General features: G+C 44.5%; 1 protein-coding gene across 5 annotated transcripts in view; it reads right to left on the bottom strand.

Moving 5' to 3' along the window:
* Positions 1-2,715: 2,715 nt before the first annotated feature.
* lpp (LIM domain containing preferred translocation partner in lipoma) overlaps positions 2,716-15,456 on the bottom strand; it is a 136,625-nt gene continuing 123,884 nt past the window's right edge. For all 5 annotated transcript variants that reach the window (XM_086224835.1, XM_086224832.1, XM_086224831.1 and 2 more), the window contains 3 exons: positions 7,113-7,291; positions 4,931-5,051; positions 2,716-3,011 (listed from right to left, as the gene is read on the bottom strand). In XM_086224835.1, coding sequence (XP_086080961.1) covers positions 2,883-3,011; positions 4,931-5,051; positions 7,113-7,291 — 429 coding nt within the window. In that variant the 3' untranslated portion in view covers positions 2,716-2,882. The remainder of the gene's footprint in view (positions 3,012-4,930; positions 5,052-7,112; positions 7,292-15,456) is intronic.

The raw sequence follows: 15,456 nt of genomic DNA, 5'->3' as shown, positions 1-15,456 counted from the left end.
ACTGTGCTAGATTTAGCCACACAGGCTAACTCTTAGACAGGAGTGTAACCCCACCCCCAGACCACTTCTGTCAGCTGGAAACCAGCATGTACCAGTGTATTTACTGGTGTTAATCATGAATTCAGGTCTTGACACTGTGACACTATTTGAATTCTACATATTTTGCCGGGCAGCTCTCTGAAACATGGATGTGTCAAATTAAAGATGCTACTGGCTGATCTGGAGCTAGCCGCACCTGTCCTGTGATGGACCGTGGTGAGGAGTGCTAACACCTCCAAGGGGATGAAGACGGTTCTGATCCAGACCCAGCAGTCACAGGTGTTCACGCTGATGTGTTAGCAAGCTTGGACCTCTGTACACAGAACAGGTCAATCTCACAGGGTTTAAAAAAACAAGTACACAAAAATTATTTCTTTGTTTCAGAACGATGCTGTGGGCGGAGCTAAGCTGAGAGCAGCCGGGGGAGTCGCTCTGAATCGTACTCAACTTGCTGAAATGCTACATGGTAGGTGATTGTGTCTTAAATGACAATGATAATAAATGATAATGTCACAGATGACTGGAATTACTGGCTCTGCATCACCCTCATCCAGAGACATACCACGTCAGGGACTACAGATTTCTGATAAACTGGCAAAGATTCATGCGTAAACTACATAGTTGTTGTAGTTCCTCTTGACCATGAAAAGACGAACTAACTGCTGCGTGTAACTATCGAATCACAAACATTAACAGTCAAACCAACAGTTTCTGACTCTTGGATGGAACAAATAATAATAACAATAATAATAATAATAATAATAATAATGTTTCTGGGAAACTCTCACAGTCCCTTCTTCACCCATCAAAACCAAACACAGACTAAATATAAAAGAGGAGTGTCACCGGCAAAGTCAATACTGACACAGAGCGCGCACACGCACGCACGCGCGCGCGCGCGCACACACACACACACACACACAAAGTCCCACCGTACCAACAGCGTAGTTGGGATTACAGGAGTACTATAAGGACACTTATGCCTGAATCTGTACAAGTAAAATATTTCCTTATTCATAAAATTTCTTATAAAGTGTCGATGCCATTAACCATTACAAATTGCATAGCCGTGTCATATCTGTTATTGCTGCTGGATGCCGAGTACAAGCAGTGATGTCATCCGTGCTAAGGTGAGCTGGGGGAAACATCTCAGACTGTATTTTCTCAAAAAAAGGCTTCTCACCATTTTTGCCAATAATTGGGAGCCAGCGTAAAGTTCCTGTTAATATTTTGCATTTATTTGAGGAAATACAGTATTTATCTGGCTATTGAAAACTTGCTGATCAAAGCTATACAAAAGGCTATGTTCTCACACATGGAATGTCATGATTGTACAGTTGAAGCAATGGGAAATATGGAAAGTGTAAACATCGTGGAAATGTGTTTTGGAAATTGTGTTTAAAGGGGAATTGTGTTCAACAGCTGCCTGTCGGGAGGATTCGTCCTAGTGGCTCCTGTGCTCCTGATCAGCACACTGTCAGTGATGGATGTTCTACACATGATGAATATGTGGCGGTTCTCATTCAGTTCTTTGGTGTTCAGTTACACACAGGCCAGTGTTTCATGGTGTCTGTGTTGGTGTAACTGTCCTGTATCAACACTAAAGAATGAAATTCACGTTCTTCGCTAAATCCTATGCTTTTTTTTTTCGAAGTACTGCTAAAGCCACACACACACACACACACACACACACACACACACACACACACACACACACACACACACACACCCATCCATGACTTCACCTGCAGTGCAGATGTGTCAAAAATTTCATAATGTTCAAATATTTTATAGAAGATACGAGCCAGTCAGCGAGCGCCGCTGCGATACGGCAGGTAAAGGTGATTATAATACCAGATAAGAACACACACAGTCACATGTTAAATTGTAGATTTCTAATGTTGAACAGAAAAATCAGAGAAAATGTGCTCGTTGGCATTCTTGCCGAGATCTGAATGAGAAGAAGTCTAAATATGAAGCACCACTGCTAGCTGATTAGCGTAGATTAGCAGGGACACCGGTAGCCTGGATTTCTAGAGGTCCCGGGCTTGTCAGGGGAAAACTGAAACTTCTCCTATTAAATCTGAGCGGTTTCACTCTGTTACCTGGCTTTATGCTAAGCTAAGCTACACTAAATCAAGCTAAGCTAACTGCTCCTGACTTCAGCCAAAGAATTGAAGTTGGCAGGAAGTGAACGCTAATCGATCAGTCTGATGCAACCTGGATGGATATTCTCTGCCAATTTGGACACAAAAACGTGCTAACAAATGAGCAAATATGACCCTAACGTGTCAGGGGGCCCAGCAACTCCACGCTTTCCTCTCCGCCATCTCCTCCGCTGACGTTGACGTAGTCATCCCAAAGTGATGGCAGTGCTGCTGTTGGCCTCATATTACAGACGCGAGTGTGCTATCAATCTTCTCATCAAACAAAGCAAGACAACGCAGCACTGAATCGCCCCGATGATTCATGTCACAAAAGGTAGCTGCGAACATGCAGGTGTTGCTGCGATTGTACCGAGTCAGCTGCTGATTACATGAACATGCAGGTGAACATGTGATGCTACTGTGTGTGACAGAGTGAAGATATAAATAAAAATGTTTATATGCATATATGTGTATGTGTGTGTGTGTTTGATGAGGGATGCAAGCTATTGTGGATGTGGTATGTTTGCGAGAGAGAGAGAGAGAGAGAGAGAAAATGAGAGAGAGAGAGAATGAGATAGATAGAGAGAGAGAGAGAGAAAATGAGAGAGAGAGAATGAGAGAGAGAGAGAGAGAGAGAGAGAGAGAGAGAGAGAGAGAGCGAGCTGGGGTTATCACAGTGGAGGTGACCGGCGAGGTTCAGAGGTCAGTGGTGGCCTTGGCAGTGAGGGCCTGGATGCGGCTGGTGTTACAGTTTTTGCAGAGGACGTGTCCATCCAGAGGGTAGCAGCCCTGGTTGTCCCCCTCTGAGAGCAGAGAGCCACAGTCCTGCAGGACACAGATCCTCCGTTAGTCCACAAACACCAACAGTGACAGGCTGCTCACTGGATGCTCTAAACGAGACATTTACTGCTGTCAGTGTCAAAGTACAGAACAAGAGGCTCCCAGCAGATAGGACTGGGAGGCCGACAGCATCCGAGTGTGATACCAGCGCCGGACAAGTCTGGGGGGACAGAAGTACTCACTTTTTTGTCCCTATACTAGAGTGTAATATCAGCTCATGAAGTCAACAGATGTATTAACCCTTGTGGATCAATATCGGCATTTTTGTCCACTTTTTTAATGCATTTTTTAAAATGTTGAAAGCACACGTTTTAGCAAGGATGTGTGTCTTAATTCTTAAGTTTTAATTTTAGTTTCGATAACAAGTCAATCACACACACGCAAATTATATTTTAAGGGACAAAAACGTCAAATTGAAACTCATTCTAGCTTCTATTTCTGTGCCCCTCCCATTACATCCTAAGATAATCAGGCACTCCTTTATGTTCCACTGTCATTCCTAACCACTGGCTTCAAAATGGATGTTTTTACAACTTTCTGTCAGATTAAGACATTTCCTCCTGTTTGGCCTCAGACACAAAAGCATTTCTTCTCTTTTGTCTCTCCTTGATTGAAGAGAGGACTGCAGGCGTGTATAGATCCACAGTGGTGATGGTGTGTTGCTCTACATGTCAGACTGAAGAGTGGATTGTAAAACTGCAGTTATGGAGGTAGATGTGATATTTCTAACTTGGTTTTCTCTGTAATGGAAGTAGGCCAACCAAAAGCTCTCTTGTGTTTAGTACAATTTTGCTTGTTTTTCATTGAAAAACACATGCGTTATGTCGACAATCTGATGGATTATAATTCTGAAAAGACACGAAATAGTTAAAAGATTTAATACATAAAAGAGAAGCAGAGGGAAATCACATCAATCTAACATTTTAAAGCAACTGTGGGGAGAGGACAGTTCTGAGGGAAAATGATTTTGAAGTTGCGCAAGGATGTCCCGTAAACAGGAAGTAAATAGGCAGTAAAGCCATTTCTGCATTGAAGGTTCCAGGCTTTTCTACACTCTTCAGCATTTGTCCAGAATAAAAATGACTGTATTTGTGCCTTTTGCCTCTTTGTCTTCTCTCTAGTATTTCATATCTATGACATCCCCTTCAAGTGACGGTCATAGCAGGCCTGCAGCTCCTCATGTGAGTCACTCAAAGTCTGACTGAATGAATCAGGCCTTGATGCTCCTGCAGAAAAATCACGAGGCTGCCAATGCTGTGTTTGTTTATTTGTTTGATTATTTCATCGGATTTTTTTTCAAAGTGACGCGCAAGTCTGAGGCGACGAGTGCATCTTGGATTTTGCTAGAGTTATGTGTGCATTAACCGTTTAGAATCCAACAGTAGAAGTACTGTACAGCTTTACACTCCAGGCTCTGAATGAAATTGTTCAGTGAGATATTTGTGCGTATGCGCGCACAGGCACACACATACAGACACACACACACACACACACACAAGCACGTGAAATACACACACATGCATGACAAAATTATCTTGTACTTGGGACGCAATAATCTGCTTTGACCTTTCTGTCTGCCAGATGCTCTGTGTACTCTCACTGCTTCAGCTCTTTGACACACACGTTACTTCTCCTTTAGCAGCACACATCATGTCTTGGAGTCTCTTATCAGCCGGGGAGCGGTGGCGGACAGATTGGTTACTATGTAAGTCGATGAACTTTGCAGAGCATGGATGAAAAGGTGTTCCAAGGCAGGTACAAAGAGGATGATGAGTCACACACCTCGCTGGAGAGGTGGCTCCCTGGATGGGCATGTGCATCGTGGCTGCCCAGTGTACTGACCCACACGCTAAACTGCTGCGAGGGAGCTCACATACCTGGAGGGACAAACATAGAATGCATACCTCACAGCGGTAACACTGCACATGGAAGTCACGGTCCAAGGCCACGATGCGAACTGTCTCCTCCTGGCCCGGCGCAGGCATGATAGGCTCAGAGCACACACAGCAGCGTGGAGCAAACTTCCTGCCAAGACCACCAGGAAGAGAAATTTGCTTCAGAAATACAGAACAGAAGCAAACAGGGAAAAATGTCCATCCCAAGCCACTTAGGTAACCTCCCCGTTGCATAAGTCTGCTGGTTGTGGCTGATAAAAAAAAAAAGACACTAATTCACATGAGAGAAAGGGAGTTTAAAAAAACAACAACTTTGCTAATAAAATGTAACCCTGTGCACTAAATTCATGATGTGTCTTATTCTTCTCCTACAGGTTTCTTCTTTTAGCTCTACACAAGAGCAAAAAATAAAATGAAGTTGTTCAACGTGTTTTGTTTAGAATTGTGAAAGTTTTTTTTCCCCCCTTTAACTGTAATATCCCTTAATTAATTAGGTGAGGCTAAAAGCTCAATTTAAACCATCCAAAGTGCTTGTGAATCAGTAAATGTGGGGATGCCTTCAGCAGGAAGAGGTCGTTCTAACAATAGCATCAATCGCATTCATGAAGATACGAGCAGCACGCTGAGATTTCGCACCCTGGTGCTCGTCAGGTGGACACTTCTTCTAGTTCGCACGCTCTCAGGAAGTGAGGGTCTCTCTAGCTTCACGGTTAGAAGCCAGACAACAAGCTCAGCTCAGGCCTGGGTGGAAAGATTCCTCGACAAAGATGACTGCAGCGCTGAGGTCACACTTGTCATGTGGAATGAAGCAGTGTAGCAACTCCACAAAACAAAGCTGAGTGCTCCTGCTCAGAGCCAGCTGTTTACTTCTGTTTCCCTTTTGGTCACTGAGTAGAAAAACATTTCTGGTAAGGTGGCGCTTACGCAATCCCTGACACAATGACAGGAATTTACTATTAAATTCATGTCCACATCTCCTAAGGTCACTGGGCTTGTTGTATTTCCCAAAAAGGAAGCTCTAAAATATTGATATGACTTAAATATAGCTGCATTTTGAGGCCAGTAGAGGAATTCACAGAAGCGTTATTTGAATTCTCTTCCACTTCAGGGCTGAGAACAGATCATGGACATATCTCCCTCTCAAGCTGTTAGCAAAATATTGCTCATTTCCACAAGCAGCAGCCAAACCTCTGCACCTGTTTACATGACACAGCAGTTACTGATACTGCGTCCAGCTTCTGGTTGTAGGTCATTTAACTCATTTAAAAGGATTGAAATACCTCAAATACGTGATCCACTACAGAGCATTTAAATAAGCCCTCATTGTCTCTGAGGGGAACTGCAGAATTGTGTTAATTGTCTGTGGATTCATCACTACGAGCGACTCATCTGATGGCAACATGACAGTTGATATCAACATATAGATCAGCGCTGCTACTGGGAGTTTAATCGAAGGTGCTAATATGACAGCTTGGTAAAAAAGTACCACAATGGTACACATGGCAAAACTGCAGTGTTGTTTGTTTAGCATGTCAACTGGGACCCATGAACAGTTTGACGATATGTTATGATTTACCAATATTTTAGCTTTCATATACTGATGATACTATATGTATAATATATGTATAACATCTTAAACTATACGGTATTGTTATTTTCATACACTGAAAAACAAACATTGTGAATTAGAAGGCAAAACTTCCTTTTATTCCAAAACTTTTGTAAAAAAGCCCGTAAATCCTAAATGCAGCGCACTACTGCCTCGTGAGGGGTGAAGAAGGGACTGACCCCCACCCTAAAACAGAGATATTCTTAAAAACAACCAAATACGTGCAGAGACTGATGACAGGTTGGTGTTGCTGTGCTTCCCTACTTGACACAGTGACAGCAGCAGCTCCGATGCTCACCTCACATTGGTTACAACACTGGGCAAAAACAACAAGCCCACACAAATAAAATTCAGCCAGTTGGTGACACTTCTAACAGGGAGTAGCTCTCTAGCTAACAAGGTGCAACACATTTAGTCATCAAAGCTGAGACCAATTTGTTGTGTGGCGCTGGCTTGTTTAACAGCTGCCTGCTGCATCTTCCAAGGACGCTGGTGAAAACAGAGTGACTCATTTGATCTACTGTTCATATAAAAATACAGATGGATGCATCTTTACATCTCATCAAGGTGAACATGACCTACTTGTGGAAGTCCTCGATGCAGTGGATGTGGTTGGAAGCGTCCACGGTGAAAGGGATGCCGTCCAGGCTGCGGTGACACACCACGCAGGTGAAGCAGTGAGGGTGGTAGGCCTTCCCTGTGGCCCGCAGGATGCGCTCCATGATGGGCTTACTGCAGATGGTGCAGGTCTCAAGGGTGTTCTGCAGACACAAACACACAAACCCACATGATTACACAGCAAACCTGAAGATGACTAGGTTGATGATTCATTTCCAAAGGCCCTTTCAGCGTCTGCTTTCAATCAGAAGTCAGTCTGAGAAAATAGTTTGAACCAGCGCATCTCCTCGAGTTTCAGGAGCTTTTCAGACTCCCTGATTGCAGCGTTACACTCCAGGTTTTAGCTTTGCTGCCATTCCTGCCTGGGCCACAAATAAATCCACACTCTGGACCTTTAGTGAGACTGTCCTCAGATGCCTCTGAAGCTGAAGGAATCTGATTAGCACTCTTCTCAAATCACAGACGGTCATTTTTCAGCTGCCCTCACCCACACTTCACCCGCCAATATGCAAGACTGTGAGCAGTAAATATTTCCACTTTGTGATGACTGCAGGTTTTCTCCAGCCAGGCGACTGGGCAAGTGGCCCGCAGGGGAACGTGCTGCCTCGGACTTGTCCGTGGCATCTCTCTTCTTAATATCTGCCGGGAGACACCATTTGTTATTTCAATATTCCATGAATAATGACTGCCTCCCTAAACGGCAGTTTAATTACTGGGGGATGGATATATCATGTGAGGGTGATCAATGCGAAGCCTGATGTGTGAGCTGATGGGCTGCTGTTGTCACTGCTCCTCGCTCAGGCATTTCCTGGATCTCGATGTCTCTCTGTTCTTCCTCTTTCTGCGCTTGGCTGGGCTAAACAGTGCATGGTTCAGCTGCTCCCATTGGCTCTTGCTGTAGTAGCAAGCTGCCTCAGTGTTTCCAAACACAGCTCCGGGTGTGTAGCAACACTGCGCTGCGTCATCGGCTGCCTCCCAGATGCACCGCCGGGCCCTGACGTTTAAAATGACACTTCTGTGACCACTCGGCCGAGGTAAACTCCCAACCATCCGCTGTCTGGCAGGACGGCTGCTGAGCATGTGCAGTGACATTTATAGTCTATATGCTAATGAGCGAAGCAGCTTTACAGGATCGAAACCACGATGTAGAAATGTTGCTGACATGATGGGGCAGGGTGTCACGATGTGAGACCTCTGTGTCTCAGGCCTCCCTGCAACATGCTCCCGAATCACTGCAGGCTAAGAGGCCAGCAGATGAGAGCAGCCGATGTATGACTCCAGGCTGTGGAGAAGTGATTTGAAAAATGGCTGTTTCTTCAAAGTACTCCTGGAGAGGCATTATTTCATGAAAAGCAATGTGTGCAGACAAGCTTCGCATTCTTAGTTTTTTCTCCCCCTCCAAGACGGTAATAGAAATAAACATTATTCCCAGGGCAACATTTGTGTATAAACAATGTCCATACTGCAATCCTGCTGGATCCTGGAAGTGGAATAAAGCCTTTAATGAGCTCGCTGCTCTGAGCCCTTGAGGTTTACCTCACGCACGCATACAGAGACGGAGAGGTAGAGAGAGAGAGGGGGAGAGAGAGAGAATGCATTCCTAACATGAGAATCTGACTAAGATACCAGGGCCAAACTGCACTAAACCATCCACAGCTCTTACTCATCTGTCTGCATTTTCACTTACTTGTTCTCATCTAGCCTTCTTGTGGGAATACCTTGCCCTTGTTTAGCTTAACTAGAGCATATGATTTCACAGCACTCAGTTCCTCCGGGCCATTGTAATGAGTACAGTACTCAAAAGACAAAATTTCTCTCTTCCTCTCCGATGGTAAGACACTATGACCTCAATTCATTCACTCAGCTCAGTCTGTTGTTTTTGGATTCACTCGTGACACCTTTCTTTCTGTATTAGGTAACAATATTTGGCCCACTACACAAATGTGGGTCTCATGATACAGAGCATGTAAAGAGTTTGAGGCTAACTTCCACAGATGGTTTAGGACACAAATCGCTTCATAGCCTGACATCAGATATCCAGGCCCTTTGCTGTTTGCCACTAGAGGGCTGTATACGTCTGCACATGTCCGGGTTTAGCTCTTCCTGACTAAATGTGATGTATTCAAGCATATGTATTCTTTTTTTCCCGTCTCCTCATACATTTCTCTAAGTGTTTGCCCAGAAGGCTAAACAAATGTCTAGGCAGATGACGTAAAGTGAATTTAGGTCAGACAGCCTCTTGCTGAACTGGGGGTGAGTGGAGTGCATTTAAGTCAATTGCGGCCCCTTTATCTCCTTGTAAGCCTTTTCGATTTCCTACTGAGTGTTCCGAGGGTCTCTCTGTGTGCGCCAAACAGCAAACACACCGTCCGGCCCGGCTCCCCACGACACAGCAACAGGCGCCTAAACAGCGTTTGACACAGCTGTCTGCTGAGATGAAGAGTGTGATGGCAAACAAAGCATGTAACAGGGAGGTAAGAGGTCCCATGTGTTTGGCTGTGAACATGAAGCAAAGGCCTGACTGACTGAGGCACATCGGCACGTGAGAGACTCCTAACAATATTTCAGGATCATTACGAGGTTTTTTTTTTAGTAATTGTTGTTTACAAGTAAAGTTAATTATCGTAGTAAATCAGGTTGTACTTTGCTGCAACTTAACTGATCACATGAGAAACAAACAATTGTGAGTCCAGTTCAAATACACCAGGAAATCATTTCTTTTTAATGCAGATCTTGATAAGAATTCTGGCTACAAATAATCATCATTTTAATTACGAGTATGTGGATTCTCCTGGCAAATCATTCATCCGTTGCTTGTAGTGTGAAACACTGGGATGTAGTCAGAGATATCCAATTGTTTATCATGTGAGACGAAGAAAAACAGCAAATCTTCACATGAAGAAGCACCTAACAGATCTCCATCATGGTGTTTCAAGGTTGTTCCCCACTCCTCTTCACTGGAAAGCTTACTGCTCTTAATAAATATGTGACAAATAACAACTGCATCATACATGCACACACACTCAGAGGTCAAGGACTGAATCAGCGGCGGTGCCCCCCCCCCCATGTAAAGTAGTCCCTTCCCTGGAAAATTCCAAATAAATCATGTTTATCATTACTGGAACAAAGACACGTTTTAGATGGAACACAGCGAAGTCTGCTGTGGCATATTTCTTGGTTGAAGCTGTTCCCTCTCTGCTCCGACCACACAATTTTACACCTATCTCTTTTTCACATGGCCAAGTGGGCCTGACAGGAGGCAGGCTGGAGTTCACAGAGCCTGCACGCGATTTATGACCTGGCATGCTGAACTCAGGCTGGGCCAAAATTACTGATGATCTGATGCAGTGTGTGTCCAGATCCCTCACAGAACATGTTGCTGTGTGCCAGGCCATGCTGTGTGAATTAACTGGAGCCTACTAAAGGTAGCTCGGCGATGGCTAACGAGTTTATTCGAAAGAAAGAGGCAAGTGCTGCTACATTTGCTTTCCTTGGAACACAGACTGGCTGGTGAACTATGAGTCAGATCAGTGACCCTCCTGCATCCTGAGGGAAGGTGTCTGCTGACTTAATGAACCTTGACAAACAGCCGCTCCTCCTTCATGACTAGATATGGGTCAACCAAGCCAGACAACCAGGAATCACCCACATGGAGAAGTTTCTCTGAAAATCATCAGTAATATGACATAATAACAATGTACCAAATGTCTGAAAATTAAACTAACACCATTTGGGAACTTATAAAGAAAACAAAAGACAGCACATCCGTACAGAATTAACTTGGTAGATGAATGTATGTGAAGGTGAATGAGCTGGGTAGCCTTTAGAGAAGTCTGGCAGGTGTTGAACAAGAACAAACACACAAAACATCAGATAAATTAGACACACCAAAACGTTTCCCCTCAGATGAGAGGAGAGGCACTAACGTGTAGCCAAAGGTGGATGAGAGATTAGGGGAGTGAGTTTGCAACTGGAAGATTCTACAGATGGGATCAGAAATTGGGAATATCAGAATCTGAAGAACTGGAGATGATAGTGCTGATCCAGGGCGGCACGGTGGTGCAGTGGTCCTCACTGTCGCCTCACAGCAAGAAGGTTCCGGGTTCGAGCCCCGGCTCCATCACGGGGTCTTTCTGGGTGAGTCTCCATGTTCTCCCTGTTCCTGCTGGGTTCTCTCTGGTACTCCAGCTTCCTCCCACAGTCCAAAGACATCAAGAGGGACCAGGTTAATCCAGACTCTAAATTGACCGTAGGCGTGGCTGGGAGAGCCAATGGTTGTCTGTCTCTATGTGTTGGCCCTGAGATGGACTGGTGACCAGAGATGTTGATAGGTTTTCAATATAGTGAGTCCCATGACCCACAGGTGGTGATTTGAGTGGGTCCCAATTCAAGGGGTCCCCAATTCAAAAATGTATTTCTTTCTATTTCTTATATTCTTCTATTGCTTAAATTGTAGTGTTAAACTCTCTCAATGGTGGTATGGTAAGATATGGGTATAATTAGCAGGTATGTTCAAAATGTTTTTTCACCATTCAAAGTATTTTTTTTTTATTGCCACACACCGGAATATTTTTTATTCATTTCGTTAGAGCACGTCCCCTAGATGTTAAACCATCGAGTGAACACAGCATATAACAGTTGAAACGTGAATTTATTTACTACGAAGAAGTTTGTGTCTTAAATTGTTGCAATGAAATCCGCGGTAGCTGTTGTTGTAGCGGCTAAACTAGCATGTCGCGATACTGTACTCAAGGGGACTGTGTCTGCGCTGAGTTAATGCGCAAAGGGTTGAAACAGCGCTCGTCAGGTCCGCTGACGGCAAGGTTTCTTTTGCTACTTCCTGTGATTTTAAACGCAAGTTGTTGTTCACAATGTATGGTTTTTCATGGGGAAAATGAGGCGTGTCCCTGGGACACGCAGATAGTGAATTTACTGCGTCCTTTCATACTTTAATGCATCAGGGACGCAGGACGTGTACCTAACAACATCACTGGGTGACCTGTCCAGGGTGAACCCCGCCTCTCGCCTAAGGTTGCTGGGATAGGCTCCACCCCCCTGCGACCCTCAACAGGATAAGAGATAGAAAATGGATGGATGGATGGATGGATGGGGCCGATCCACATCCTGATCCAGATTCCATTCCATAGTTTGCACTGCACAATGAAAGCACAGTATGGTACTCAGAGATTTCTCAGAGAGGCAGACAGGTCCAACATATAACTTTGGAATACATTTAAATTGAATGCATCTGTGTATTTCAGTAAGAACTGCTTTATTCTTTACTACTTCCTGATAATGTAACCTTACACATGAATCAAAATTAAAAATGATAATATTCAGGAACAAAAACAGCTCTGGTGTTGGAATCAGCATCCGCAGGTGTGTACCGCAAGTGGATCAGGAGGGAAAATGTGTGTGTTTGTGTGTGTGTGTCTTGACGAGGTTCAACCGGCCGTGTTGCAGGTGGTTATTGGCTCTGGGCATCAAAGCCAAAAGATACATAAATAAAAGTCGAGGATTTATATGGGAAAAGAATATATCATAAAAACATTCTATGGAACGTACCGAAAATATGATTTATACCTTATAAACGATATTATCATAACTACTCATACCTAATAACTAATATATCATATTAGGAAAACTTTGAGTTTGATTGGTAAACCAGCACCATATAAAATCTAAAAATGTACTACTGGAGACACTGGGGAGTTTTTTTTTTTGCGTATTTCTTTTCGATACATGACTTTTGCCAGCATTTAACTATTTAATTGATCATAAAGGAGAAATTCCTTCTCTGACAGTCTCAATAATAAGGGTAGTCATAAGCATAATGCATGTAAATCTATCTTGAAGCGTTTTATTGGGTTCCATCCTCAAGAGTTCCTCGCCTTCGACGCAACACTGAACTTTTAGAGTAAAACTCCTGCGACACCTTCAAGGTTAAAAACATCCCACTTAGCCTTCATTGTCGCCTGTTTAGTTCAACGTCATCTCTTTCCACACTGCCACTGACTTGCCACCACATGTTCTACTATGTTGGGATTATTCTACTCCAGATTATGAACTGAAAGGTCACAGCAGTTTCAAACTTGCTTCATGGTATTTATAAAGCACGCCGATGAGGAAGATGCCTCACTCATAGAGTGGTTGACTTTGTACCAGGAATTGAAACAAAACAAAACCATGTTTACAGACACTGATGCTGCTGCACGATTCTGAACAAATACAACAGTCACAGTCATAGTTTCAGGCCGATTACAATAAATGTGCTTATTGTAATTAAGAGGTTTTGGGGGGTACAGCTCCTCTCTAGTAGAAGGGTTTGACAAGGCAATATAACAAACTTGTTCTTCCACCTTTTTAAGCCAATTTATGGCGGTTTGCGCCAGCAGAAGATGCCAGAAATCTGATGCGTTTGAGGGAGGCTGAGAACTCATTTAAATACCCTCACATTTGTGCAGGGATTGTGGGAGCGCCACCCCTCCCTGATCCGTGGCTCAGGCTGGGGAGGTTTGCGCGTGTATGCCTGTGCATGTGTTAAACATCTTGCGAAGGTGAATAAGAAAACAACCTCCTGCCCCTTCCTCTCCCCTCCAGTTCAACTCTCTTCAACTTAAATCCAAGTTTATGTGACTGAGAACTTTCCAGTGACAGGTAAAAAAAACCCTGTCACTTGTACGAGTGTTATGTAAATCACCCACTCACATCTTCTCCTTTGCCTGGATGCAGATGACTGAGGTGTGTGTTCTTTGTTTACATGTGGGTGTGAGCAAGCATGTCACACGGTGCAGAGTGATTCTCCTAATGGTTTGCTAACTCTCGGCCTTTGTACTCCGAGGATCAGTGACCTTGAAACTATCAGCTGTATAATTCACAGACGGAGCGTTTGTGACACTCATCTGTGTGCACGCCAGTCAGTCAGGGTGAGTGGGCCGAGGTTTCGGTGTCTGTGACCTGGAACAACCACGCTTCCTGCGAGTGTGGGTCCTGCTCTGTCGGTGTGATAAATTCACACCGTGTTACGGACAGCCCGTGTGCAGGAATGGGATGGCATCCTGCCAAAGACTTCTATCCTGATTTGTTTTTTTACATCTTTGCCTGGACAGTTTATGACCAGCCGCCGCTTCGCCACCCTTGTCACCAGCAGCTGCTCCGCCTGTGAAACTTTCACTTCTTTCACTCCAGAACATAAGTTTTGACAAACTAACAAAAATGGCACATGTCACGAGTGCATTCCGTTCCAGTCCGCTGTGTGACTGGATTTGTTCTTATTTTAGCTGCGTGATACTGTCAGGCTACAGCCAACATGAAGGGACAGGGCCGACACAGATCATGCCTGGCTCAGGCCCTTCTTTGGAGAATAAAAGGTGGCAGTGGGTCCCTGATCTCTCTCCAGCTCAGACCAAGTGGCCGGCCCGCCTGTCTGCCTCTCTGCCTTAAATTCAGCTCTGCAGCAAAATGTGACCCCTCTGGACTTTGGGCAATGTCTCCTGCTCTGGTTACAGAGAGAAACTGACAAAGACCCCAGCAGTAGTTCTCTCATGCCATGAGTTAGAGTGACATTGTGGTGGGTCAGCAGTGGGTCACGGATATTTTTCTCCTGCTCGCTCCTGGGGGGAGGAAATGTGCTTAGACAAAGAACATGAGGAGGCTTTAGAGGGCCCCGGTGTTTGGAGTCTCTGCTCTCTTGTCCAAACAATGTATTCTAATAACAACACTTGTGCTTTTCATTTAGTCGCTAGCGACAGACTGGACAGCTGCACTTCTTACAGCGCAGGTCAGTAATAAGAAATAATGACCTGCTTGAGTTTAACAGGCTCACATCCGCTGTACGGCGCATTTCCACACACACACACACACACACACACGTAATTGTCTTGGCAAGTCTAGAGACACACTAAGATGTGAAATCCTATTCATGCAAGTGCTATATAATTGGCTCACTCCTTTGAGGAATTAGACCGAGTTAATCATGTCTGAATATACAGAACTCAATTAGAACTCTGCAAGCTAATGCAGACAGCCATGAATATTTGATGACAAAGTCAGCAGAAAGCCGGGCCGCTGTGTGTTTATGAGCGTGCTGCAGACGACAAGTAAAACCAGGGTTTTGTGTGTGTGTGTGTGTGTGTGTGTGTGTGTGTGAGTACCTGCTGCTGTTGCTCTCCCAGCGTGAGCAGCAGCTGTGCAGATGCTCGCGGATGTGGATATGTGGGGGCCCCCTGAACTCAGCTCTGTGGGTGCAAGCCTCTGGATCTGCCTACCTGGATATCCATCACAGAGGAGTGGCAGGTGTGTGTGGGCG

Source organism: Aulostomus chinensis, chromosome 14 (assembly GCF_037954235.1).
Source record: "Aulostomus chinensis isolate RoL2024-O1b breed Wild chromosome 14, RoL_Achi_v1.0, whole genome shotgun sequence".
Lineage (NCBI taxonomy): Eukaryota > Metazoa > Chordata > Actinopteri > Syngnathiformes > Aulostomidae > Aulostomus > Aulostomus chinensis.
This window is presented reverse-complemented; position numbering and strand designations above follow the sequence as displayed.